At 33.4% G+C, this 27151-nt stretch overlaps 3 protein-coding genes across 7 annotated transcripts; all 3 read right to left on the bottom strand.

Moving 5' to 3' along the window:
- Nucleotides 1–207: 207 nt before the first annotated feature.
- LOC130954557 (BTB/POZ domain-containing protein At3g05675) lies at nt 208–3028 on the bottom strand. Its single transcript, XM_057881317.1, has 2 exons — nt 2806–3028; nt 208–2024 (listed from the first exon to the last, which is right to left on the bottom strand). The coding sequence occupies exon 2, from the start codon at nt 1785–1787 to the stop codon at nt 918–920; it is 870 nt and encodes a 289-aa protein (XP_057737300.1). The 5' UTR covers nt 1788–2024; nt 2806–3028; the 3' UTR covers nt 208–917.
- Nucleotides 3029–3768: 740 nt separating this feature from the next.
- Nucleotides 3769–20791, bottom strand: LOC130954460 (ABC transporter C family member 12-like). 5 transcript variants are annotated; one of them, XM_057881204.1, is made up of 27 exons: nt 20426–20791; nt 19469–19647; nt 19090–19129; nt 18617–18773; nt 18372–18486; nt 18209–18289; nt 18052–18076; nt 17480–17536; nt 16951–17016; nt 16198–16272; nt 15978–16085; nt 15239–15373; nt 14597–14703; nt 14416–14509; nt 13159–13326; nt 12902–13042; nt 12000–12200; nt 11793–11891; nt 11545–11697; nt 10735–11120; nt 10115–10295; nt 9591–9914; nt 5999–6755; nt 5675–5796; nt 4812–5057; nt 4261–4684; nt 3769–4076 (listed from the first exon to the last, which is right to left on the bottom strand). In XM_057881204.1, the coding sequence occupies exons 1-27, from the start codon at nt 20750–20752 to the stop codon at nt 3997–3999; spliced, it is 4848 nt and encodes a 1615-aa protein (XP_057737187.1). In that variant the 5' UTR covers nt 20753–20791; the 3' UTR covers nt 3769–3996. The 5 variants fall into 5 exon arrangements, with proteins under 5 accessions (XP_057737187.1, XP_057737188.1, XP_057737185.1 ...); XM_057881205.1 differs by having other exon boundaries at nt 11793–12200; nt 20426–20466; nt 20544–20624; XM_057881202.1 differs by having other exon boundaries at nt 11793–12200.
- A 1767-nt stretch (nt 20792–22558) lies between these two features.
- On the bottom strand, nt 22559–26168 carry LOC130956019 (uncharacterized). The gene is made up of 9 exons (XM_057883041.1): nt 26063–26168; nt 25899–25994; nt 25415–25448; nt 24503–24554; nt 24032–24127; nt 23773–23826; nt 23606–23671; nt 22864–22942; nt 22559–22760 (listed from the first exon to the last, which is right to left on the bottom strand). The coding sequence occupies exons 1-9, from the start codon at nt 26144–26146 to the stop codon at nt 22683–22685; spliced, it is 639 nt and encodes a 212-aa protein (XP_057739024.1). The 5' UTR covers nt 26147–26168; the 3' UTR covers nt 22559–22682.
- Nucleotides 26169–27151: the final 983 nt, after the last annotated feature.

Here is a 27151-nt window from a genome sequence, read left to right as displayed (position 1 = left end):
TCGATGATTGGTTTGATTAATGCACGAATGATTGGTTTAACTAATCCACTAATGACTTTTATTTATACGCTAAAAAATAATAAACTACTACAAGTCTATAAAAGAAAGTGACATTGTAACAAATGTGCATTCATAGGTTCACACTATAAAAGTCAGTTTCGATACCAGAATCATAACTGAAATTGTAATGTATTATAGTATAGAGTTTCAATTTAAAATGTATACTTGATTTCATTAAAGAATTAAAAGATGCACTTAAAAAAAGGTGGAAGCTATTCTACGTAGATGGTAAGGTCTGCTAGAGCCTGGTACGGCACTAACATTTGACGTAGCTTTCTTCTACGTCGAAAAGTCACGTGCCTATATCAAGATGACGTTCTAACTCACGTGGCAACATGCCATCTAGCTGACTCGCGCGCGCAAGAACTTTGAGCCTCAGCCACAGCCACAGCCACAACCACGACGACTACGAAAATGATGGGTTCACCTAATCAAATGTGCGACAAGTTTAGGAGGATTTTGAGAAGATGGTAAAATTGTAGTCGAAAATGGTTCAGATGTTTAAATCGTGTGGTGTTGTTTTGAAGGATTCTCCTAAGAAATTGGAGTTAGAAAGGAAGCAACTCCAAAGCGAGAAAGTGAATGATGGAAATCATGAAAACATGGATTGGATCTTCAACTCCAAGATGTTGGGATAGAGGGAAAACTGGAAAGCATAAAAACAAGAGTGGGATCTTCAACAAGGCTCAAATACCAATATCATTACCAGATACCAAGCAAGGAATTGAACCTCTCCATTCAGCTAGTGTGCCATATACGGAATCAACTCCTCCATCTGACATAATAATGTTCATTATACAACATTTGGAGCTAAAACTATCCAAACTACAATTTGAAAGAAGAGGGGGAAATCAAAGTCAAGCACTGATGACAGCATCACTATTGCCATCTAAACCTTCCACTAATCTCCTCTTCGCCGACTTCGTTCTATAACACCAGACCTCGAAAGCCTCACTCAGGTCCGGGTATCCGATTTCTCTGCTTCTAATCCAGTCAGCAAGAATGTCTGCTTGGTCGTTTGATGGCAATGTCAATACCAATGACACAATTGCTCCCTCAATGGCCTGACACAAATCTTGGTCCATTTTGTAAGGAAAACCATTCTCCTCTGTGCCTTTTGAATCCAGCAACGGCTTCATTTTCCGAATATACGGAAACCAAGACTTCAGCAATTGGACACGGCATGCTGCCGGAAGAATCACACCGCCATAACCAACCGCTTCCAAAACTTTACATGTTACCTCTATCAGCTTTATTTTCAGGCCCCACATGACCTGGTCAAGCTTCTTGTCTTCAACAATTCGCAAAATTTGATTAGAGATCGCAGCCCAATCAGAGACCAAATTTTTCATTAAATCCATCTTTGGGAGTACATTGCACATCCATTCAAGATCAGATAACTTTCTCATTATTCTATCATTATTATCTGCAGCCCCAAGCTCAAGGGAGGGGACCAACAACAAGGAAGCCAAGTCCTTTTCGAATGAATTAATTGTATTGTAAACACCCGTTCTTACCACTGACTTAACTTCATCATCAGCCATGACTATCAGAGTATCTTTGTCTTTACTTAGCATGTAGTCGACTTGCTCCTGTGCAGATGTTCGGAGCACATCTCCAAATGGTAAACACGACCCATCAATAGACATGGCGATGCGAATGGCTGAAACAAATATATCTTTTGCGATAACTAATTGCACAGGTTTAATCTGATGTATAAATGACATGGCTATTCAACTCAGTTTCAAAACCACATTTAACTTTGCAAAACCGCGGTGCTCCTTCCTCCAAATGATATCCAAGTTTAACACCCTCGTGTTCTCACAGCAGAAAGCAATTTCAATGAATAAATAATGTCACACAACTCCAAAATTACACTTGCGGTTCTGGCAATATAATGGCTTTAAAGGATGACAACATGAAAACCAGGTGATTTTTCAAGGGAATGCCATAAATTTTACAATCTGCATCAACGAAAAAGCTTTTAAGAAGCCAGATTTCATTCGAATCTAAATAAAGTGAAGCAATAGTAATAATCCTATCCCTAAATGCGAGTGATCATCACTAATACTAGGATGGAAATATCAGCAACAAATTTTTAAGTTTCAAATGAGCTTGATAAATTCCAGAATAGATCATACAATAGATTTGCTAACATTATAAAACCTATATAGCCAACCAAAAAAAAAAAAAGATGTACTAGTAGCAATAATAGCAGCATACTATACCTCACGAAAACAGCATTTGGTTAATTATTAGGGTAGTATTAGTAATACTGGCACTTCCCTCTTGTGTACCTTTCCAATTACCCTCTATCCTCATTATTTTATTTTTCATAGTGAGAAATGTTCAATTGCAAAGATAATTTGGAGATAACATATAATTTGAGAAACGACATTATCAATTAAAGAGTGACAGTAAGTGGTGCAAACATTGGTAACTATAGCACCTGCTTGTAAAAATTCCTTTCTCTACACTTGCTAAATGTTGAAATAATTAGTTACTCTTTAAGATTCTACGATAATGATTATATCCACTTTCCATCGTTATGTGGAGGATCACTTTCAGGAGATACAAGCAAGTTCCTGTCAATTTAGCAGCTTATGAAGGAAACACAAAATTGACAGCACATGTGCTTAAGCAACTGAACTAAAATCCCTATTTTGAATCGAAGTAATTGAATTGAAAATTCGAAATCAATTTGAGAATTCAAATCTACTATAACTACTCTACTTCTCTACGTACCTTCGCTAACAATCTCAGTCGAAGGAATCAGCAGCGGCGTTCCCGAGAAGAAAGAAATCCAATGGAGATTCAGATTAGGGACAAAATGGCGCAGAAAGGCGGAATGGGCCATGGGCTTATTGAAATTAGTATCGGATCCGGGTCCAATTTAACCCGGACCGGCCCATGTAGTTCGCGCGTTCGTCATCTCTTTTCTCTCTCGGTTCTTCTGCATATTTTGAATACTCATCTGAAGTTATTTTAAAGATCATGGTTGAAAATTGTTAACCCATAGTTTAATCAAATATATTAAATTATTTAACAATTTTTAACTATTAATTTTATGTGAATAGTCACCTCTATTAAATATTAGTCATATATCCGTATGTTTTATACTTTATTGTACCGAATGGTAATATTATTTAATGTTTTTTAATAACTTATAATATTCATTAGATTAAATACAGAATAAATAAGGATAATTTTATTTTATGTTATTTTTAATATTTATTAGATTAAATAGTGACTTCATGTAAAACAGAAATTATTCATAAAAGCCACACAAAAAAAGAAATAATTACAAGAACAAGAGTTGTGCATTTAATTATGAATGAGAATTTAAGAAAAAGAAACAAAATATAGTAGCTATAGGTAAAGCCCTCTCTCTCACAGCAAGTCAGCACCCTTTTTCTTTGTGTTTTTTTTTTTTTTTTTTTTTTTTTTTTTTTTTTTATCATTGGAACTACATTAATGTTATGTGGAGGTAATTATAGCTGATATTATATTGAATTAGAATGTTTGGATAAATTTTAGAGGAAGCCACATCAACAATAATTACATTGCATTAATAATGGCTTTGAATATTTCTGTTTGTATTTATTTTTTCCTTTCAAATCAAAGATGAGAGTTGAGATATTGTTTAAGGAAAATGAATCTAGTGTTACTGTTAGTTGAAATAAAGACACTGAGTTCAAATTAAACATATTTTAGCTAACTATTTAACTTGTGATATTTGAATTGGGGGATAAATTTCTTCGAAAATGTCTTTACTCTTAACAAATGGAACCTATTAAAATTCTAAACTTCCTAAACAATACAAAAGCAATATGATGAAACAAAGAGGGAGATGATATCTAAATAGAAAATAATATTATGATTGCTGCATCCCTCTGAGATTTGATTGCATATTACTGCTCTCCACAACTCAAGATGTCAGTGAAAGGACCTTCTTTCAAAATCAAGTTCCAATTGTTGAATGTTTTTCGGAGGTAACTTGATCAAGACAGACAAACCTGAATGGATAAATTCATTTTTAATCAGTCAATCCATATAGATTAACTTTAATTCCTCAAATCAGAGATATTTAATTATATAAATCAAAAGGATTAACTAATAATATTAACTTAGGCATGCACATAAGAAAATCCATTCATCAGGATGAATTTTTCTTCATGAAATTAAGATCATTATGTTTACCTTCAACTAATTGATAGAGAGTAGACCACCATCTTTCTGTAGGAACATTGTATTTAACAAGTGTCTGTTGTATAACATCATCATGCTTCCCTTCCAGAACTTCCTGAAGTGTTGTCAACGCGTCCTTCGTTTTTTCGATGAAATCTTTGTTATCTTTAGTTTCATTTGGGATTTGAAGGTTAAGATGCAATGAAGAAAGGGTTGCAGCTATAGCACATTGTGTAGCAGCAGCCCAGTTGGAAGAAGCTAACTGTCTCATTTGATTTTCAAGTCCCTTGTTTTCTTCATTAGAATTGTTCACAATCCTTCCAAAAACTAAACTACATAAATACTCAGCATTTGCAGCTCCTGTACTCTGAACCATCTTGTAGAATGCACTTGCTTCATTCGATAAGAGTTTGTCCGGCGAGTCATACTCAAGGACCTGGAAACAACAGAGGAAAAAGATTAATCTTGATATTGAATTTTCATAGTTGACTTGAGGCAAATGTGTTATTTAAAATGCTGCAGATAGAAATCAGATGTTTGAAACACATGGAACTTGGAACTACCCGTCCAGAATCGAGCAATAGAATCCGATTGCAGTCAATAACTGTATTTAGTCTGTGTGCAATGATGAGCATTGTGCAGGACTGAAACTCTTGTCGGATGGTTTTCTGTATAAGAGCATCTGTTCTAACATCAACAGCAGCAGTCGCTTCGTCCAGGACAAGAACCTTTGATCTTCGAAGCAATGCTCTGGCTAGACTTAATAGTTGCCTCTGTCCAACACTAAAATTATCTCCACCCTCCAAGACCTTAGAGAAGCATAAAAGAAAATAACCAATCACATTTCATTTTTTCCCCTAACAGAAAAACTTATAAAAAACTAACCTCAGAAGAAAAAAAAAAAAAGCAATTCTGTAATCTTGGTCACTCAGACAACTGACCACAAAAAACTCACATATCTTTCCAACCTTTTTTTTTTCCGTCTGTCTGTTTCCAATTTATCTCCAGTCAAAATTAGATACATTCATACATGTTCCATATCATGATTGATGCTTCATTTATATAAGATTAATAAAGCATGATACAATCATCTTCATCTTCATACTAGTATTAGGCAAGCACAAATTTACAATACTCTTTTTCAAAGATTTCTAAACGTGATGTATATTATTAATCATTCCATCAACAGAGGAAAGCAAAAAAGCAGTTATAAATCGTGTATGTGCTATTAACAGTACAATATTGGACTCTCGGCTTTAAAACGTGCTTACAATCATGGTAAAACAAGTAACAAGAATAATAATAATAAAATGCTTCCTGGAGACAATATTCAAAAGGCTTAGCAAGTGGAATTAAATAAGATTATGACATGATGTCCAAGCAACCTGAGCAGACTCAATGACAAATTATAACATAACCTTTGTACCTGTGCATCTAGACCAAGTGGATTTCTTCTTATTACATCCTTCAAATGTGCCCTTTCTAAAGCTTGCCACATGTCGGCATCATTGTGTTCAGTAAATGGATCAAGATTGAAGCGAACAGTTCCTAAGAGAAAGAGTGGTGACTTAGAATGAAATATTTTTAATGGAGTTCAAAGAGAATGTTTATTCAGATAGATGAACACTAAAATATTACAACATTCCTGTATTCTCAGAATTGACTTGTTTGCAGTGTTTATGCAATGTGATCACAAATGCAATTTAAAACCATTGTAATAGTGATCAAGATTTCGAGTTATAGTGCATACCAGAGAAAAGAACTGGTGATTGAGGTATGATAGTTAGAACTCTTCGCAAATCTGCTAGTCCAAACATAGAAATGTCAAAACCATCAATAATGATTCTTCCACTTTGTAGCTCAACGATACGGAATAAAGCATTAAGCATGCTAGATTTTCCTGCACCAGTTCTTCCAACTACCCCAACCTTCTCGGTTGGCAATACCGTAAAGGACAGTCCATGCAAGACTGGAGGAAGTTCAGGCCTGTAACTCAGGACAACATTCTCAAACTCAACTAAACCAGATGTTGGCCATCCTGGTGGTGGACGGTTTGTCTCAATTATTCTTGGAGCCTCAGTTTCCAAATCAATGTATGTGCCAACACGCTCAACAGCATTTAAACTATTTTCAGCTCTACTTGCTTGTCTCAGGACACCACTCAAGAGACTTGTTATGTTTAAAGTATAACTGAGAAGAAGGCCCATTGTAGATGCAAATGCTGCCTGGTTTTCAGATCTTCCATTTTGCAATACAGCAAATGTAGCTATGAACCAAATCATGAGCCCTCCTAATGATTCTAACCTTATGGTGAGCCAACGGTTTGAACTAATATTCACAAGGGTAAATCTGATATTTTTATCCATGAATTTTCCATTAATGTGAGCCATTCTATCATATGCTTTGTAAGCGCGTATGCTTGCCAAACCATTCAACGCTTCTCCAAAGTGTGCATAAACAGGAGATCTTGTAATTGAATCCAAACGCTTCACTTCTCGAGCTGTGCTCTGTCATGAACAAAATATTAGGACAAAAAATCCATGCATAAAAAAAATGATCATTTAGTGTAAAAAAAAAGAAGAAAAGAAACAAGTAATGTAGGTCTGTCTTTACAGAAAGATGTTTTCTAATTGAATGCCATTTTGACACTTTCGTGGGTGCTTAGATTTACATATACTTTGCTTTGCAACTAGTTAGTCCATGTCAATAACTTTTAGCATATCTCTTAAATTTAGCAAAATATATTATTACTAAGGCAAAGAGAAGTGAAAGTGATGTGCATGATCTGGCCTGCAGATAGGGGTGTTCATGGTTTGGTTAATCCAAAAATCAAACCAGTTTTTTGGTTAACCAAAAATATAGTATTGGTTAATTAACCAAATTGGTTTTACATGATGAAACCGGTTATTAACCGGTTAGTAAAATTCAAAACCGGTTTTTAACCGGTTATTAAAACAAAAACCAATTTTTAAAAAATAACCGGTTTTTATATAAAAAAATTGGTTTTTATATAAAAAAAACCGGTTTTTACATTAAAAAACCGGTTTTTACACCAAAAACCGGTTTTTATATTAAAAAATTAGTTTTTATACCATAAAATTGGTTTTTACATGTAAAAATAAATTTTTACACAATCTCTCTCTCCCATTTTTCTCTCTCATCTTCTTTTTCTTTTCTCTCTCTCCCCTTTCTCTTTATCTATCTCTCTCTCCCTTTCCCATCTTTCTCCCCCTCCCCTTTCTTTCTCTCTATCCTTCTCTCCCTCTCTCTCCCCATGCTCTCTCTCTCTCTCCCATCCTCTCCCTCTCTCATTCTCTCTCTCCTCCTCTCTTTTCTTTTTCTCCTTCTCTTTTTCTATCTCTCTCTCTCCTTCTCTCTCCCCTCCCTCTTTTTCTCTCTTTGTCCTCTTTCTCTCTCTTCGTCTCTTTCTCCTATCCTTCTTCTCTCTTCTTATCTCTCTCATTTTTTCTTTCTCCTCCTTTATCTTCTCCTCCTCTCTCTCTTTCTCTCGCTTTAGAGAGAAGAGGAGAAAAGAGAAAGAAGAGGGATAGAGATTGAGAGAAGGTTGAGAGAGAAAGAGAAAAGAGAGAGTAAGAAAAAAAAGGAGAAGAAGAGAAAAGTAAGAGAGGAAGAGGAGGAGAGAGAGAAAATGGGATAGAGATAAAGAAGAAAAAGAAAGAGAGAGGAGTGAGAGAGAGAAAGAGAGAAAAGAAAAGAAAAGAGGGAGAGAAAGAGAGGGGAGGGAAATGAGAGAGAGAGAAATGAAGGAGCGGAGAGAGAGAGAGAGAGAGAGAGAAGGGAAAAAAATAGGAGAAAGGAGAGATAGATAAGAGGGAAGAGAGAGAGAGAGAGAGAGAGAGAGAGAGAAGGAGAGGAGAGGAGAGAAGAGAGATAGGAGGGGAGAGAGAGAGAGGATGAGAGATAGGAAAAGAGGAGAGATGATTAAAGAGAGGAAAGAGAGGAGAGAGAGGAAGAGAGAGAAGGGATGGGGAGAAAGAGGGCAAGGAGAAAGAGAGAGGCAGTGAAAGAGCGGAGAGAAGGAGTGAGAGACAGAGAGAGAGGTAGAGAGAGGTAGAGAGAGGGAGAGAAGGAGAGAGAGAGAAAGAGGAAAGGGGAGAAAGAGAGAGGGAGAGAAAGATAGAGAGACAAGGGAGAGAGAAAGAAAGCCGAGGTGGAGAGAGATAGAGAGAGAGAGAGAAAGAGAGGAAGAAAGGGAAGTAGAGAGATAAGGGAGAGAGGGGAGGAGAGAAAGAGGGAAAAAGAAGAGAGAGAGAGAGAGAGAGAGAGAGAGAGAGAGAGAGAGGAAGAGGAGATAAAAAGAAAAATGAGTGAGAGAGAGAGAGAAGGGAGGGAGAGAGAGAGAGAGGGGGGAAGGAAGGGGGAGAGAGAGGGAGAGGGGAGAGAAATAGGGGAAAAAGAAGAGAGATAAGGAAAGAGAGAATAGAGAGAGAGAGAGGAGGGGGAGAGAGAAAAGGAGAGGACAAAGAGGAGGAGGAGAAAGAGGAAAATGAGAGAGAGATGAAGGTGAGAAGGGAAAAAGAGAGAGAGAGAGAGAGAGAGAGAAGAAGGGGGAGAGGGAGGGAGAGAGAGAGAGAAAGAAAGAGTATGTAATTTGGTTTTGAAATTAGGTTTTGATTTTAATTTGGTTTTGGTTTTGGTTAACCTGTTAAAAACCGGTTTTTTTAAATTTGGTTTTGATTAACCAATTTTAAAAAATATGGATATGATTTTTAAAATGGTTTTATTAAACTGGTTAACCAAAATGTGGTTATGATTTTTTAACCGGTTAACCACATTTTGGTTTTTTTATGCACACCCCTACCTGCAGATAATTCTTCCTGCCAAACAAAGGATTGGATTTAATAGTTTTGGCTGCTTGGGTTATATGTGTCAGGTTTTCTTTTGGACAAGGAGACCATTTGGGACAATGGTACTGTGATTCACTCGTGCTTTTTGGAGTAAGTTTATGCATCCTGGAAAAGTTTCCAGAGGTTATAAAAGTATTTCAATTTCTGGAGATGTGGATATATGATGTTTTCCCTTGTAACCACTAGTGTAGACTGCAAAACAATACTAAATATTTCTAGCCAAATGAACTTCCAGAGCAAAATCCTAGGTGTTTGAATAAATTTTTCCGGAAAAATTTTTAATATCCACATCAAGTTTGTAGAAGCCCCATATACAGTTACTGTTCATTTATCTCTGTCAAAGTTCTGCACAACTTGTACTCCAAAAAACATCAAACGAATATGCAATGCAAAAGAAGAAAAATAGAACATACATGGCATGGAAATCACGTGCGCAAGATTTCTCTATAACTAAGCTGAAGATGTCGAACCCACCTGGTAATATATATAAGCTCCATAAAAGAAGATCAGCAATGGCATTATAGCCCACAGAGATATTGTGCTCACAGTGCCAATAAGAACAAAGGTAGAAAGTAGCTGCCAGAGTTGCCCCATAAACTGATTCACCAAAGTAGAAACCATGGTGTCTATGTCTCCCATGTCTTTTGCAAACCTATTAATTATGCGGCCAACAGGATTAGTTTGGAAGAATACCATTGGGGCCCGAAGTATTTTATCTAGCATTGCATCATGCAATCTTTTTGCAGCACGGAGGTTAGAAATGATCAACCAATAAGAGTTTGCAAGTGTTACAGCTACCTGTTTCCAGAAATCAAAGAACATAAAGAAAAGAACTTTGCTATGTTAGGTAACAGTGGAAAGTTTCTCGAGTAATACATTGTTCTAACTATAACAAAGCTGAAAAGATGCTAAGTAGATTGTAGAAAGTCGAAGCTTGGAAGTTGTTGAATTGAACTGAGAATGTACAAATGCTAAGTAGAAAATCGTTGTAGAATGACCTGTCCAAAGGAGAAAAGTGCATAGACGACAAGAAAATATACTGGATTATAATCTGAAGTGGAATCTTGATCTGTCCAAACACTTAACCATGTGCTACTTGAAATTCGAAGAACTTCTGTTAATGTGTAGCAGGCAAAGAGTATGAAAACTACCCATAGGCCTCCTAATGCAGATTTATACCTGTGAATTGCAATAAACAATTAAAATCATAACAAGAGAAACTAAATTCTGTCCAAGCAGAAAAATAGTACAATCAGAGCTAGTGGTCTCAAAAAGTTAGAAGACTAGTTATATACAAACACCACGAAAAATCATGAATAAGCGAATTAGTATACTAGCATCACATGGCTGTGATGTATTGATTTCAGTAAATGAAATAGTGCATTAAGATAGGAATTAGTACAGGGACAGAATAAAAAAGCCTCCATAAGCTACAAAGAAAAGAGACAAAAAGAGAGAGAGAATAAAGAGCCAGGATTTTGTCATTTTAATAGAAGGGATGCCATGTAGTCCTGACAATTTTTGACAATCAATCATGCTTTCCATACTCTCTTAATAAAACAACTTAAGTAAAAAACTTGCTTTAACATATATATGTTTGGTTCCATGGCCATCTTACCTCGCCAAAACTTTCAAGCTAACCACACCAGTCTCCCGCTCTTCTTGCTTAACAAGCACTGATTTGCGTAACTTTCCCTTCTTCTCATAGCTTGTGTCGTTTGGAATCTGAACAAGTGCCTCATTGCTCGAGGTTGAAACATTAGCCTCAACATGGTCCTCTCTACCTTCATTACTCTCTGATTGTTGTTCCATTTTCCCAGCATTTTCCATTAGTCTCTGAAATAGATACCCACACTTTGATAACTCCTCAAAAGTTCCCTGCTCTTTAATCATGCCGTCACTAAGGAGAATAATTTTATCCACTTGAGGGAGAAGATGTAGCTGGTTGGTGACAAGAACCCTTGTTTTTCCTCCTAGAGCTTCCTTTATACAGTTTTTGAAAACCTGAGTCATTGCAAATGAAATTATATGAACTATGAGCACATGTATTCTTACATTCTCATAGTCAAATTCAATAGTATATCTGAAATCAAACTATATACTACAACAGTCTACAAGACAAACACAATCTTATGAGCATACTGAAAATTCAACTTTAAGTCATTAAGTGCTACATTGGTGGAGAAAGGTTAAATTCCCTGCTTCTTGCTGTCAGGTTATTGCTGGAGATCCCCTGAATTTTTCAGCATACCTCAATTTATCGATGATAAAGATTGGTTGGATTTAATTCTTACAATCTTACTCATTATATTACAATTTAATGAAAAAAATTATTAAGCATGGAGGCACTTTTAAAATTTGAACCACTATAAATCATTATTCAATCATAAAAGAACACTTGTCTTTTGTAGCTTGGTAAAAATAATACCTCATGAGCAACATGAGCATCGAGAGCACTTAAAGGATCATCGAATATATATACATCTGAATCTGAATAGACTGCCCTAGCTAAGGAAACTCTTTGCTTTTGTCCACCACTAATATTGACTCCTCTTTCTCCAATCTCTGTAAAATCGCGTGCCTGAAAAGATAATTTAAAATGAAATAAATAAATAAAACTTCATAATAGCTCAGAGAATAAAATCTTTAATGAACATGGAATTTATGAACACTAACTGGTAATAAGTTGAGATCATGTTGTAAAGCAGTGACATCAATGGCCTTCCAATATCGTTCATATTCGAATTCTGACCCAAACAATATGTTTTCGCGTACCTGTAAAAAGATGTGATTTAGAAGTAAATTGCAGTATTTGTTTCGTTTGAATTTATTACAAAAGAAATAAGTAAAAATGTTTAGAAGCATAAACAAGCTGCAACTGACTGTAGCATTGTAAATCCATGAAATCTGAGGAACATAAGCAACAGTGCCTCTAATTATAGCATTTCCATCATTTAAAAGAGGTAGCTCTCCAATCATTGCTGAAATAAGTGATGTTTTTCCTTCTCCAGTACCACCAACTATTGCAACTAAGCTTCCAATTGGTATTTCCACATTGATATTTGATAGTGTGGACTTCTCTGCCTATAAATCAAACAGGTTTTTCATAAAGGTCATGTGTGAACTTCTAATATCAAAATTGCAAATAAAATGGGTTGTTAGAACTAAACAAAGTATTTAGTAATGTAATATTAAAATATTTTGATATCATTCAAAGTCTTTGTTCACTCTTTTCTTCCATTCCTTATCTTAAGACTTGAACACACAATCAAAACAGATGCCAAAACAAACCAAAAGTGAACTTGCGTGCCCCAAATTAAGGATTTTACCTATCATTATTATTCATCGGGAAAAAAAGAACAAGATGTTATTTCGGTACCTAGAAGTATTAGCTATGCAGATGATAAATCTGCTTAGCAAGAACCTACTCTATCAAAAGCTTAAGTTATTTGGTGAAAGCAGATGGATAAGATTTTTAGCTTAATGTTCCTCATCATACAAGAGCCTTGAGAAGTTACTGGCCCTTGGCATGAAAGCATTAAGAAGCTAGGGACCATTTGCATTAATCTTTCAATACAAGAGACATTGTTTTCACAAAAGACAAATCTGTTCAGTTATCATTCAAGTGATATTAAAGTTGTCATCTAAACATTTTCCTAACATCCTTTCCTTCTTCATTTTGAAAATCAAAATGCAATAAAATGTGACTACCTATATATACCAATACAATTAAACAACTTTATCAAAACAATGTCAAAGCACATTACTGTCATTGAAAAATTGACCTTTGCATCCCATGAAAAGTTTCCATTTTTTATTGAGATGGCTGGAAGTCCTGGTACAAGAGGTGGATTTTGTTTTAGATTTCGCTCCTCAGCCAAGAATAATTCTTCCAGCCTTTGCAACGATACATTTGCATTTGCTACCTGTCAAACTACAGGGTCAATAATGCATGACTTGATCTCTCCAAACAATCTCATATTTTACATAAAAAAGTAAAAAACTAAACTGCTAATGGAATGAAACAAGATCCAGCAACAACCTGACTTAGTAAATTTGGTAGCATGTTTAATGGAAAGCGCAAAACTGTGAATAGAGATAGTGAGGTAAATGCCCTTGCAGGAGTCAATTCTCCACCAAGTAAAGTAAACATTCCAAATGAAGTTACAGTCACAAGAACTGGGATGCTATTTAGAATAAAGGTATTGAGCTGCAACAAAAGACAAGATATGAGAAAGCTAAAAATTTCATAATTTAGAAGAATTACACAAGTCAGACAATTTTTATCAGCATTTCGAAAACTGGCTTTGTTATGGAGGGCAAGCATATTTGGAAACAAGAAATTCAGGAATAAATCTCCATCTAACACAGTAGCACAAACTGAAATTGAGTTCCTTACAAAAATTGTCATTCAAGTTCAAACCAATTATGCATCGACATCAAGAGTTCAGCTAACAAAAGCATTATAAATGTTACCATCACTGATTTTAATTTGTGAGAAAGAGATAATATTAAAAGGGGTTTTGCTAACTTGCATCCTAAGGGAATAGGTTAAGCATACCATAAAAAGAAATATTTTCTAAAAGTTATTACAAAAATTAACTTTTTTACGTTTTCAATACATTGAATACATTAAAAGTGTTAAAAAGTTTCTATTATTATATTTTTAAAATGTGCCCTTAGGGCACAAGTTAGTTAAATCATATTAAAAGAATGGGATCACATGAAAACTTTTTACTCTGTTGTTACCTTGGAATTAGCCCTATAAGTTAGCATCAATAGGCATGCATTGTCACATGTATAAAGAAGGATCAATGTGGTATATACACCTAGAAAATACATCCTACATACAAAAATAAAGACTCACGCAAATTTAAAGGTAAAACTACCATTGTTTCCCCACAGAGGATATCAATATAGCATTCAAGAGTTATTTCACAAAAAGCCATATTAACATCCCATACTGTTGGTAATATAGTAAAGTTCCTTTATGTATCAGTTAGGATCAAATAGGCATAATTAGTTTCTTCTTTATTGACATTGTAGTTATGAAGAATGATTACTTCCGTGTATATAAAGAACACAAGCTGATGAGGTTTGCCTGAAGTATTTACAGAAAATCACAATCTACACATATCAGTGGTCCTTGTAAACAATTTTATTAGCATGGCCCTTTTAGGCCATCTTTCAATGTACGGTATATTGTTGTTTCAATTCATAAATCATCACCATAATAATAAACTGGATCACTGAAAAATAAGGGGCGTTCATAAATCTAAAATCACATCAAGGTCCATACAGCATTTAACAGATGTGCTTTGCGAAACCATGATAGCTCATAATCCCGTATGCTTTGTACTCTACATTGAAAGCTTGTTTCCCATGCATAACATCTGAATCATTTCCGAATATAAAAGACATTTGTTAAGATTCTATTTGAACTAGAAGGTCAAACGAACTTTGTTTTAACGTGTTCATACTTTACAGTATCCATGGCAGCCAGAATTTCATGCATGATACCAACCCTCTTGTCTGTTTGCTGCAGTCCTTCCTTTGTCAGTTTTCTCATTTTGGCAATCACGTATGTCTGTTTCCAAAAACAATAACAAAAAAAATGATTTGTCTATATATTTGAGAAGAATTGCCTAAATATACAAAGAAATAAGCCATTATTGTAGAATGGAAAACATAACAAACACACAACTTTTACTAATCCTAAATTATAAACTATGAATCATGCACCTTGTAATGAAATTCATCAACTTTGACCTTAATCTACTATATCTACCATATATCTACTATATATAAAGGGGATAGAGGAGAGTTGGTGTCCAATTTTTTTCCTAAAATACTCTTCTCCATATATTAAAATATCATAAAATATCTTTTTTAAAAATATTTTTTTCCATGCCACATAGTTGTGCACTGATCATGGATCCTAACACGGATTGTGACACAACTTCTTGGTATCATTCTACAAAAATCCCTTTAAAGCTGTTTCTTTGATAGCTATGCCAAGAAACTTTTGTCTTATATTCGGCCAAAAATGAGAGCGCAATAGTTTAAAAAACTGAAAAAGCGCACACATGCACACGTGTGAAAGAAATCATATATAAACTTGCCTGTAGTGGGACAATGAGAACTAGAAGTAGCGATCCAATAAGTGAAGCAACGCCTAGTTGCTGGTATAAGAGAACCATTGCTATGATGATACGGAATGGTGCTGACCAAAGTCCATGAAGTTGTTGACATATTTGCTGAACATTGAAAATGAATAAACAATGAAATTTAAGCCATCAGCACATTGACTATGCCTCAAAGGGTAAGAAAAAGATTGCAATTTATATTAAATATTTATAATACAGATACAGGTATATTGAGAAATTAAACATTATTATTGGCTTGCTTTCTCTATCAACCTTATTAAGAATAAGATATTATTCTTAGTTTGAACTATTAAAGTGTTGGGCACTTTTCAATGACTGTTCATTATGCCTTTGATACGAGGAATAAAACCTTCACACCCGAGGATTTGGATTGGTTTGAGAACCGGAAAAGATAAGGCCCTTTCTACCATCCTGCGACTAAATGGGGATCCCTGCCACCCCCCCCCCCCCCCCCTCTTTTTGGAACATGATGGCAAACCCCACCAATCAGCCTTAGACTAAACTCCATTGTTCAACAACTTGATGAATACTTGATGTCAAGACATAGGTAAAAGACATTTTTGGCTAGAAGCACCAATGGAACAACATGCATTGGGGAACTTTGCATAAGCAGTTAAGGTAATAAGTAAACCTGTCCCTATGCCAACATGTTTTCACAGAAACTCATGTCTCTTAGCTTAAGCAATGAACTAACCTGTAGTGCATTGGCGTCTGTAGTTATCATATTCATAAGTTTCCCAGATGAGAACTTCTTTCGACCTTCATTAGTTAGCCTCAAAGATTTTCTAAATATAGCAGCCACCTACATGGTCACATCATACAAAATGTGCAGCTAAAATAATAAATAATAATAATAAAAGAGATTATACTTTATTTAGGCATCCTAACACTAGATGAAAATAAAGCTGTCATACCAAAGTTGATCTAAGCTGAAAACCAACACGCATCACATTCTGGAAATATTGAGCTTCACATAGAACACCAAGTGACTGTAAAGAGACATTAAATGTGTAAGAGAAGATCTTTGAATAACTGACCTCTATTATCTAGTTTCACTTATAAAAGTTAATATACGAGATCAATTAATTGCAGCTATTATTTACAAGAAAAGTGATTGAAGGCTTTACAAGATAATTAATATTCAATATGCTCTCCCTTATTAGAGATATAACTATTTATATTGCCTCCTTCTATCAGCTTAAACTTTTGCGATGAGTAGTTTTATGACATGGTATCAGAGCTTTATGTTTGAAAGGTCTAGAGTTTGATCCTTGATGAACCTAAAAGTGAAAAAATAGCATAAGGCAAATAAAAAAAGAAAAGAGGGCCTATGCAAGAATTAAGCAAATCTAAAAGAGGCTTAAGTTTTTGGGATGAGTGATTTCATGATATTACTCTAATTAGAAAATATAGATCATATGTGTCAAACATCTTCAGTGTGCTTCTCCTATGAGATATAAATAAGGCATAACCACTTGCTTTTGTTTATGGGCCTTTCAGTTAGAGAAGAAACAGTTGCCAGAAAAAAAAATGAAGTTTTGCATAATGGCATTTTAACGGTGGGTATGTAAACTACAGCTAGAAAAAGGAAGAAAGAAACAAACGCAAAAGCAATATCAATATCTAAATGAACAAGGTATGAAAACTATATGAGATAGTAGCCATACCACTCCAACAAATATGGAGAAAGCATAGATGTAACCAACCCAAGATGGATCTTGATTTTGCATTGACTGCGTCATCAATAAGAAAAAAAGTTTAGAAGTTTTAACAAATTAATATACATAAAATAAATTATACATAAATTCATACTTGCAAAAGTTAAATAAATAAAAAAATGTCATTTAACAATGGGGAAAAACTTTTCAAACAATTACTTGAGACTTGGTGTTCCAATGATGATCAGTGCATGTCTATTCAGATACGTCCTGATTGGCTGTAGAGTTAATGCTAAACATTCATGAAAAAGTTTTAAAAATCGGTATGCATGCAGCATTCCTGATAGCTTTTGTAATAAAATGATCTTTCATTCATGTTGGGATTTTGTTGACACCTTTTGCCTATATATGCATGCATCGGGCTAGAGTGATTCAACAACTAAATTTGATTCTCCTACAAATGTTCATTCAAATCTGATAGTGGTGAATAAAGAATATAATCAGTTGAGATATTTTGGGATAGAACAAATACACTTACATTTAACAGATGGTTCAGCAGAATTGGCCCAACAAACTGGGAAAGATCATTACCAATCTGCAAAGATCATCACATAATTTCGATGTATCCTAGGAGTAAGAAACTAGAGAACTAAACATATCACATAGTTAACTTGCATAATAGAATATTTTGCATATTCCATGCATAATATAATTTCATATATGAAGCAATTTGCACACAGTAAGGTAAGCCTAATGAGATTACTGATTGCAAAGAACCAATAAAATTGACTTTTGAATTATCCTCAAGCCCAGGTGTGATGGGTGTGCGAGACATATAATACCGCATTGAGGCCTTCACATATAAGTTTATTGCTTAATCGTTTTGAAAGTTGGTATTTTAGTACTTGTCTTTGTTTATTTGGAAAGATTATCGCCTCATGCTTAATTAACTTTGACACATCAATTTCAATAATCTTATTCCAGTTTAAATTAGTGAGAAGGTTGAATTGCTCCACCTGCATTCAGATATAACTTGTAATGTGGAAATGTTTACGTATTTATTTGAAGCTGTTTAAGTTACAGGTCAAAACCGGGGATCAAAATGTTCACCTTATAGATGCCTCCCCACCAAAACCTAACCAAACATTCAAGTCAAATTGAATAAAAGAAGAGACATCAATGTTACTAACATCATCTTGGCACGTCAAAGCAAAGGTAAATCATTTAATTTGGAAGATAATGCATTGAGAAAAAACATAAATAGTACCTCTTCCCTAAGCTGTTGTTCAAAGATCTTAAAAGCCATGGGTTAGAGCTTTGAAATTCTATCATCCAACACTTTTGAAACCTACAGAAACCAAGAATTTGTTTAATTGTTGTGTGCTGGATGTATTGATCTCATGCAGAAACAGAGTATGCTGAATATAAACTTTTCTGTTAATGTCTCTGTCTGATCACACTTGTCTAGCTTCCAAACATCCTTTTCTCTGATGGGTTTTCTGTAACCTTGCCGCATGAGTGGAGTTACCCATCCAAAACATAATCCTACAGTAAACGAAAGTTGACTATTAATTTACAAGGATAGACAATATAATTATGTGAAAATATAGTTATATCGAATGCAGACATTGGCAAACTCTTAATTTATAACAAGCCCAGTTAAGAAATTACATACTAGAGAATATATTAGCATGCATCTCAGGGAAAACTTGTTCCTCTCCACAAAGTAGTTCATACTCAGCATTGTCAGGAAGCTCGTCTTGCGTTGTTATATGGCCATTATACGGAACCAAATTAGGTACGTAAACAAAAAGCAATGTACCAAACAAGACCTGCATCAGAAAAGCAGCCAATAATTAGTCCATTGTTGTGTCTGACTGACTCAATATCATAGCATCATTCAATTCCCAGTTGTTTCATCACATTAAGAATTGGTTTACAACCATAGCTAACAATGAAACTATTAAACATTTCAACCATTTGAGCATATGTCAATATGTTACCCTTAATCATGAATATCGGCAGATATGCAGTGTTGGAATGTTGTACAAGGTATTGTAGAATGCAACTGATTTTGTATATACCTTCCTAATTGTTTCTTTTCTAATAAAACTTCAAAAAACGATGTGGGGAAAATCAAATATATACCTGGCAGATAAAAGTACTAAGGTACAGAAACAGGGCAGATCTGCACAAAAAAAAAAAACAAGAGACTAAATTTTAAGCAGAATATTCCAATACATTTACCATTCTATAAGTTACTGCAGTTAACACAATATTGAAGAAAAATTCATTGCTTTAATGGACTTGTATTCTTCAACATTGATCATTCAGAACGGAGTATTTCCAAAGTCAAATACCTCTATGAATAACTTGTGGTTTTGATAACCATGGAACCTATCTTGCAATCATAAATTCATAATTACTAGATGAAGGCTTCATGGTCCTTAAAATGCTGATCAGGCTTGTTCTTTGCATACATTTTAATGCAAAAGGCAAAGAGTAGTCTTGAAATTAAAAAACTAACCTACTGCAGTAATCTTTCACTGACAGAAGAAGGTTAAGCAATACAACATCTCCAACCAAAACATAGATAACTCCAAACCGCACCACCCATCTAAATTGCCGGATATAAACCTTGGTTTCCAATAGAATGAGAACTATCATCGAACACCATGTAAGCGCTTCAACCATCAAGGCCATTACCTGCAACAACACAAGAGTGCACATGTTTATAAACTGTATCCTCCATTAGACAAACTAAAGCCTTAATCAAATATCAACATTGAACGCAACTAAGGAATATAGTATTCATGCATTGCCAAGGTTGTGTAATGCAACACGAAAAAAAACTCTTTTAGTTGTGGAAATAGGAAAATGTTAGATAAATATCCATTCATATACTTCTATGTAACAATTTAAACTTTTAGGATGAATGGTTTCCTGATATAGTATTAGAGTTTCCATAACCGAAAAGTCTAGAACTCTATCAATATCCTTGTTGTCTCATTCTTCTAAATAAATAGATAAAGAATTTCGGCGTATAGAATCATGCATAATTCACGTTTCAAATTTAAAATAAACTCTTATGTATGAAGACATCTTAGATATATAACCATTCATGTGCACGTACAAACAACTTAAACTTTTGAGACAAATAATTTCATGACACATACACAAGATCTTCCTGTCCCAAATAAAAAAAGAAAAAGTCTTAAGCCAGCATTTTCATTAAAATTTATCCAGCATTTAACCATCAAAAAAATAGTGTATAATTTCATACTATAAAATGTAATCTCACCGCATTAAAAATATTAATGATGGCTAATTAATGGCTACAAATCACAAAATGTGCTGCCTCCTAGCACTACTGAATAAAAAATTTTCTTGTACTTCCTATACTTCTTGGAAGTGATTCTAGATTTCTGTTTTTAAGAGATAAAATCCGAAAGCAAGCTAGAGCATATATGAACAACAAACCCACCTCAAAAGGAGCAAATCCAGTTTCACCATTCAAGTTAAATGCTGAAATTCCAGTCAACAATCTCAACAGAGGCTGAATAGCACAATAAGAAGCCAACAATGCGAGAACATAATTATACCAATTAGAACGCAAGGAAAACCTCTGAGCCTTTGTGTTTGTAGCAATAAGCCAAATTCTATAGAAGCAAAGTCCCATAAGAACGAAATTGGAGGTTGAAATTACAAGAGTATTGATTGCACATGGCGTATAGGAACCAAAGGCGCTATCAACTGCTTTGGCCCAAACACTGTTTGATTCAGGCTTGCAGTACCAAACGAATGGATCCATGAGTGATGCTCTCTGTAACTGAAATGTGAAAGGGAGAGAAGTTCATGCGAGACTTTAATAATTGGGACATTTTGGCGCTAAGTTCAGTAGAATGATAGTGACGTCAGCAAGTGAGGGAAGAGGGAAATCTAAACACTCAAATATGAGTAACGACATCGATGCTGACGTCACTGCTGACGGATTGACCAATAACTTTATATAAAATAATTCAGAATAAGGTGGAAACTCCAATGGAGTCGATTTGAGTGAACTTGATAATTGAGAGCCGTTAGATGATTTGACTAAATTTTTATCTAATAGTTCTTAACTATCAATTTCATGTGAAATCAACTGGACCTGAATTTTCAGCTCAGAATAATTAAAATTTATTATTTTTTATTATTATTTTAAATATTAATAATTAAAAATAATAAATTTTAATAATTTTTTAATATTTTTTAAATTTATTATATTTTTTAATTATTTATAATAGTTTTTTAAAATCTGTTAAACTGACGAATAATTACTGCATATATAGATTACTACATATAAACTAAAGGAACAAGTGAGCTAACTCAAGTTGTTTCTCTAAATTTATTATTACATCCAAGTAAAGTGAGTATTAGACTTTCGGGCACATCACATTAATCATTCTAATCATTTAATATTTATTATTCTTAAAGGTTCCTTAGATATGTTGACTTTTGTTAATGGAACAAATTTTTTAATAATTTATTTATTATATTTTATATTAATAATTTAAATTTAGAATTTAAAATTTTTTTATCTTTCATAATAGTTTTATTTTCAAAGAGTGTTAGACTCTTAAGTTTGTCGGAGCACATTAAGATTTTCTGTAAAAAAAAATAAATTTATAATTTTAATATTTAATAAATATAAAGTTAATTTACATCTTTATAATTTAGAATTATTATTGTTCATATTTCTGTATAGTCATAAAGAATAATTTAAGAGTTTATAGTATTTTCATAGAATTTCTCAATTTACTTATCTATTTTTTGTTATATAATAAAAAAATTCTTATGAATTTAATTTTAATGACTTAAAATTTTTTATACAAACATTGATTTGCAGATAATTTATGCAATGAACATAAAATAGTATAGTTATTAACCTAACAATACGTTATTAACAATAGTTTAGTAGTAGACTACTGTCTACCGAGATCGACAAAGTGTCACGTGATGAGATTTATTTAGTTATATTATCCCTTTGGTTTTGTTTTAATTTTATTTTTAATATTTTATTAATTTAAATTTTATACATAATGTATTGAAAGGTTTCAGTTATATTCTTTAGAACATATCAGAGGTAACAATATTATCCTTGTTCCTTGGGGTAAAATTTTATAATCAAATTAGGGAAAACAATACTAGTGGCTCAATCGGAACCCTTACCTCGTTCTTAACAATTATATCAAATTAAACATTGCAAAATTTTCAAAGTTTCCTCCCTCAAATCACACACTAACGCTAAAGTTTGCCCGTGATAGCAATTTATGGATTGAGAATTGAGATCTCCCTTTTTTTTTAATGTAATGATTTTATAAATTTCATTTAACAAATGCTCGACTTTTTTTGGTAGAATATAATAAAAACATGATAGTGAAACATGTGATTTTACCTCAATTTATTACCATTATAACACAACCAATTACTATTGAAAAAATTTGTGTTCATTTTTTTTTTTCTTGAAGTTTCATTTGATTTGTTTAGAGTCAACATTTTTTTTTCATATACACCAACCACTAATCAATTGAATGTTTCTATTCATACAACCATTTTAAGCAGTAAGTGTAAAAAATAATTTCTCTAACAATTGTAATAATATATAATTAAATATAAAATGAGGATAATAAATTTGATTGTTCACAATCATACCTAATCGCTGTCATGTAACAAAATCTAAATAAATAAAAGCAGGAACTGAATCAAGCCCAGAGCAGTGTGATGACCAAAAATAAGATAATGGCCAATCCAACACAGAATCCCACTATTGTCATAAAGGCCTGCAGATTGCAAAATTGAATAACTTAGAACAAGAAATGCAAAGGACAAGCTTATAAAGAAAAGGAAGGGGTAGAGAATGAAATTCAAGTTATAGAAAGTTACCTTTCCCTGTGATTGAAACTTAAATTTAGCAGTAAACCATGACAATCCTCTATCAACAAATGGCGCCAACGCCAATGCTCTGCATAACAAGTAACTCCATCATTTGTAAAAAAACGTGTACTCATCTCAGAATTTGATTCATTTAAAATTACTCTATATTTCAAAATATATCTCATTTTAAAACTTTAGTACATTAATAATGTATCTGGACATAAATTTTGTACCCAAGTACATTGAGTTTTGAATACCAAAATTCAAAAGTGACATATTTTAGAACAGACTGAGCACCAAAAAAGAGATTTTCCTATTTGTACATATGCAGACGGATGCAAACAAGCAAACAACCATAATTCATAAACATGAAATGGCAACAGTACAAAGATAACCCTTTTTTAAAAAAAAGCTTACAAAGATAGGTTATTTATACACATTCACAAGCATATGGTTTTAAACAGTTGTGATCCCAAAGAATCATGGCAATCTAAAATGCTGCCATTACATTACTCGGGCAAAGTTTACAATCAAAATGACCAGTCCTCGAAAGCCTAACACAATCATCCATATAAATAGTTTTGCAACAAGATCAATAAAGGCGGACATATAAGTTCTGGATGTATCATTTTTTTTTTTTTTTTCAATTTGACAACTTTTGAGGGCAGAGGTAGTATATATCATTAACTCACAAGACAGCATATTTACATGGATTACACAGTTAAAACTATGAAAGATTCAGGTAGCTCACCCTCCAGCTCTGATAAGTTTGGTAACTTGACTACCAGCCCACACCATGGCCATCACTTTGAGAAATCTAAACATAACATTCAATGGTCATTGTTAACCATCATTGTTTTACAAAGCGAACAAGAGAAACATGGGAGTAGTACCACTGTACCAGCAACATGTTCTTACCTTTCTACAGCAGCTAGATAACCCATCCTTCCTGGTGCTGGAGCAATGTAAAACCTAACAAACATGAAGCATATATTCTTAATTTGAGTGATTTTTAAACAATTTACAAAGTTCAAAGTACTTAAGGGATGGAAGAAAAGCTCCAACCTTATGAAGAAAATTAGATAAGAAGTATAAAAGTATTATTCAATACATGAATTGGAATAACAAGAGGAAAAGAAAACCACAGACCATGTTAGAGGGACAAATGTTCACATACCATACGATAAGAAACGTCGTGAGATAGTATGCAGTGTTCAGAAGTCCATAGGACAGGATTCCAGAAATTCCATATCTCCTCAATTTCGTCAGGATCCTAGCAAACAAATAAGGGGTTATAATTTTGTAAAGAGGGTATTATATAGATACATGCTAATTCTCCATCACAATGGCAAAGTGATGAAGTCCTGTACTCGTGTTATTTTAGAGTTTGGTTACTTTATTTTGAAAAATGAGAAATAAAATGGTATCAAATGATTAGTCCGTCTCTCACAATGTAAGGAAGACTAGTAAAATGTCATGAACTAGACCAGGGGGAGATTTGAAGGATGGAACACTCGAGTCAGTACAATCAAGAATCAATTGATAGAGCAGAAAGTAACATACACATAAGCATACTATATTTACCAGATAAAGCATTTCTAGTCCCTCATAACTGATGGAAATGTATTATAGCAAAAGCAGCACATACTCATTGCTCGTGGATGACTCTCCTTTCTTACTCTCTGCGCTTTCTTTGGAACCTAAAAACATCTTGTCATTATTATCAAGCTTAAAAAAACGATTCCAAAGCTAAACAATACCAAGGATCAAAGATATTAAAACACACAATAACATATTTATTTACCTAATAATTGAGCAGAATAATAAAATTTCAAAATTCTCTTTCTATAAATCAGATTACCAAAATGGAAATTCAGTCCTCATGTGTTTCTTAAACAAGTCTAACCTCAGAAAGGCAGAATACTAAAAAGAAAAGACAAGAAAATTTCAAGAAAACAAGTTAGTATTGGGCCCAGGCCACAAAACATTAGGACCAAAACTGTATCGAATTTAGTTTATCAGGGAATGGGGTTGCACTATTGTTTGAGAGATATAACTTAAATAAATTAATATATGCATCCATATTTATTTTCAGTTGCAGGAGGCAAGATACGACAGACAAACAATAAGAGCCTATGCAGTTTGCATTTCCATTTTCTGTATTTTACTTCTACTGCTTTATATTTCCAGGATTTTAGAAAGAAAACAGTGAAGCAATAAAATCTTGAAACAAAAGACACTGAAAATTATAACAGAAAATGAAAACACAACCAAGCAGCCTCTAAGTTTTCCTTTTGGTCAATTTGAAAGCAAAGCTCCAACAGAAATTTTACATGTTTCACCAAAAATCAGAAAGCAATCATCTGGTCCATTACAGTAAATTGTAATAGATAAAGGTTCATAATATGGCTACTACTGTCCAGCACGTTGCAACTTTCAAAATCGTCAAAAATGAAAGGCCATACTGGAAATTGAAATTGAAACCCAAAATGGTAACTAGAAATTTAGATATTGTAATGAACAGATCCTAATTACTGCATACTCCTTGAAAGTAAAATACCTTCATGGCTGTTTGCACTTGACAATTCATATGCCTAACCTTGCACCAATGAGAGATAAGACAATAATCCAACCAGAAAAAACATGATAGTACAAACTACAAAGTGAAGGGGAAAAAAACACCGCCAAAAAGGATGAGCGGAAACTCCGGTGCAGTCAACTCGATGTGAAGTTGATAATTGAAAGCCCTTAAATAAAAATTTAGTCAACTCAATTAAATTATTTAGCTGCTCTTACCTATCAACTTCACATAAAGTCGATTGCGCCTGAGTTTCTAGCTATGAAAAACAGAGAGATCCTTAACTAAATCAGCAAAGAGGAAGAAAGTTTCATAATTACGAATTAAGAACATAAACAAATGACAGAATACCTTATTTAAAAGTTTCATAAAATATTATACCGTAAAATTATTAATCAAAAAAACGAAAAATAATAAAAATAAAAAAGATATTGTTGAAGAGACAAATTGAGATGAAACTACTTACATTGTCATTGGTGTAAGTGGAGCAAAGTGTTGTTTGTAATTTTAGGGTACTAGTGCGTCTTTTTAGGGAGGAGCCACCGGTGAAATCGCCGAAACCCTAAAGTTGAAGTGAGGAAGTGTTGGCGATGAATTTGAAGGAGAAAAAGTAGGAGTGAAATGAAGTACCTGATGGTGATGGTGATGGTGTTGATGAAAAAGAAGGCTGGGATTGCAGTGTGATGCAACTGCAAACTTCATAGAAAGAAACATCGATGAGACTTGAGAATTGAGACACACTTATCACTTATTAATTTATTATTATCATGAATGCATATTAATTTGGATGTCTCAAATGCATAGTTAGCAGAACCGGACCGGACCGGCCGGTTCGACCGGAAAACCGGTGAACCGGACCTAGTATCGGTCCGGTTTGATATTTGGACCGTACAAGGTATAAAACCGGAACGAACCGGTCAAACCCGGAGTAAACCGGTGAGAACCGGTCAAACTCGGTAAGACCGGTCTGACCGAACCGTTTGAAAGGCAAATTATCCAAAATGTGTGATATGGGGTTCGAACCCCTATCTGCTGGAAGATCAAAACCTCTCCTTGCCGCTGAGCTATGTTGATTTTCATTTATAAATATGCAAATTATAATATATATAGATATCTTTCATCAAATAGTTTACTTTTATTTATTTTATTTTAATTTTAGTTATAAACTCACTCATTTTTAAATTAATTATATTTTTATTTAACAATAATTATAAACTCACTTATTTTTTCTTTTCATAATTATATAATATATTAATATTATTTTTAATGAATACATATAGTAATTTTTTATTTTACTTATATTCAATTAATTTTAATTTTAAAGTCACTCATTTTTAAATCAATTATATTTTATTTAACTATAAATTTTATTAATATATATATATATATATATATATATATTAAAAAGATAAAAAAATTATTAACCATAATTTATTTTTTCTTTTTATGATTATACGATATCTATTAATATTATTTTTTCAATAAATAATTGTAGCATATAATAATAGGTAAAGACTCACATGCAGTTATCTTCATATGAAGTTAATAATTGAAAATCGTTAGATGATATTTAGTTAAACTTGTCAAATCATCTAACTGTTTTTAAATATCAACTTCACATGAAAATTAACTGTATGTAAGTTTTTATTTATAATAATACAATAATACAATAAATATAAATTAATTAATAAAGTATTAAAATTTGAAAATAATTATTAT

The sequence above is a fragment of the Arachis stenosperma genome, chromosome 10, assembly GCF_014773155.1.
Source record: "Arachis stenosperma cultivar V10309 chromosome 10, arast.V10309.gnm1.PFL2, whole genome shotgun sequence".
Taxonomy (NCBI): Eukaryota; Viridiplantae; Streptophyta; class Magnoliopsida; order Fabales; family Fabaceae; genus Arachis; species Arachis stenosperma.
This window is presented reverse-complemented; position numbering and strand designations above follow the sequence as displayed.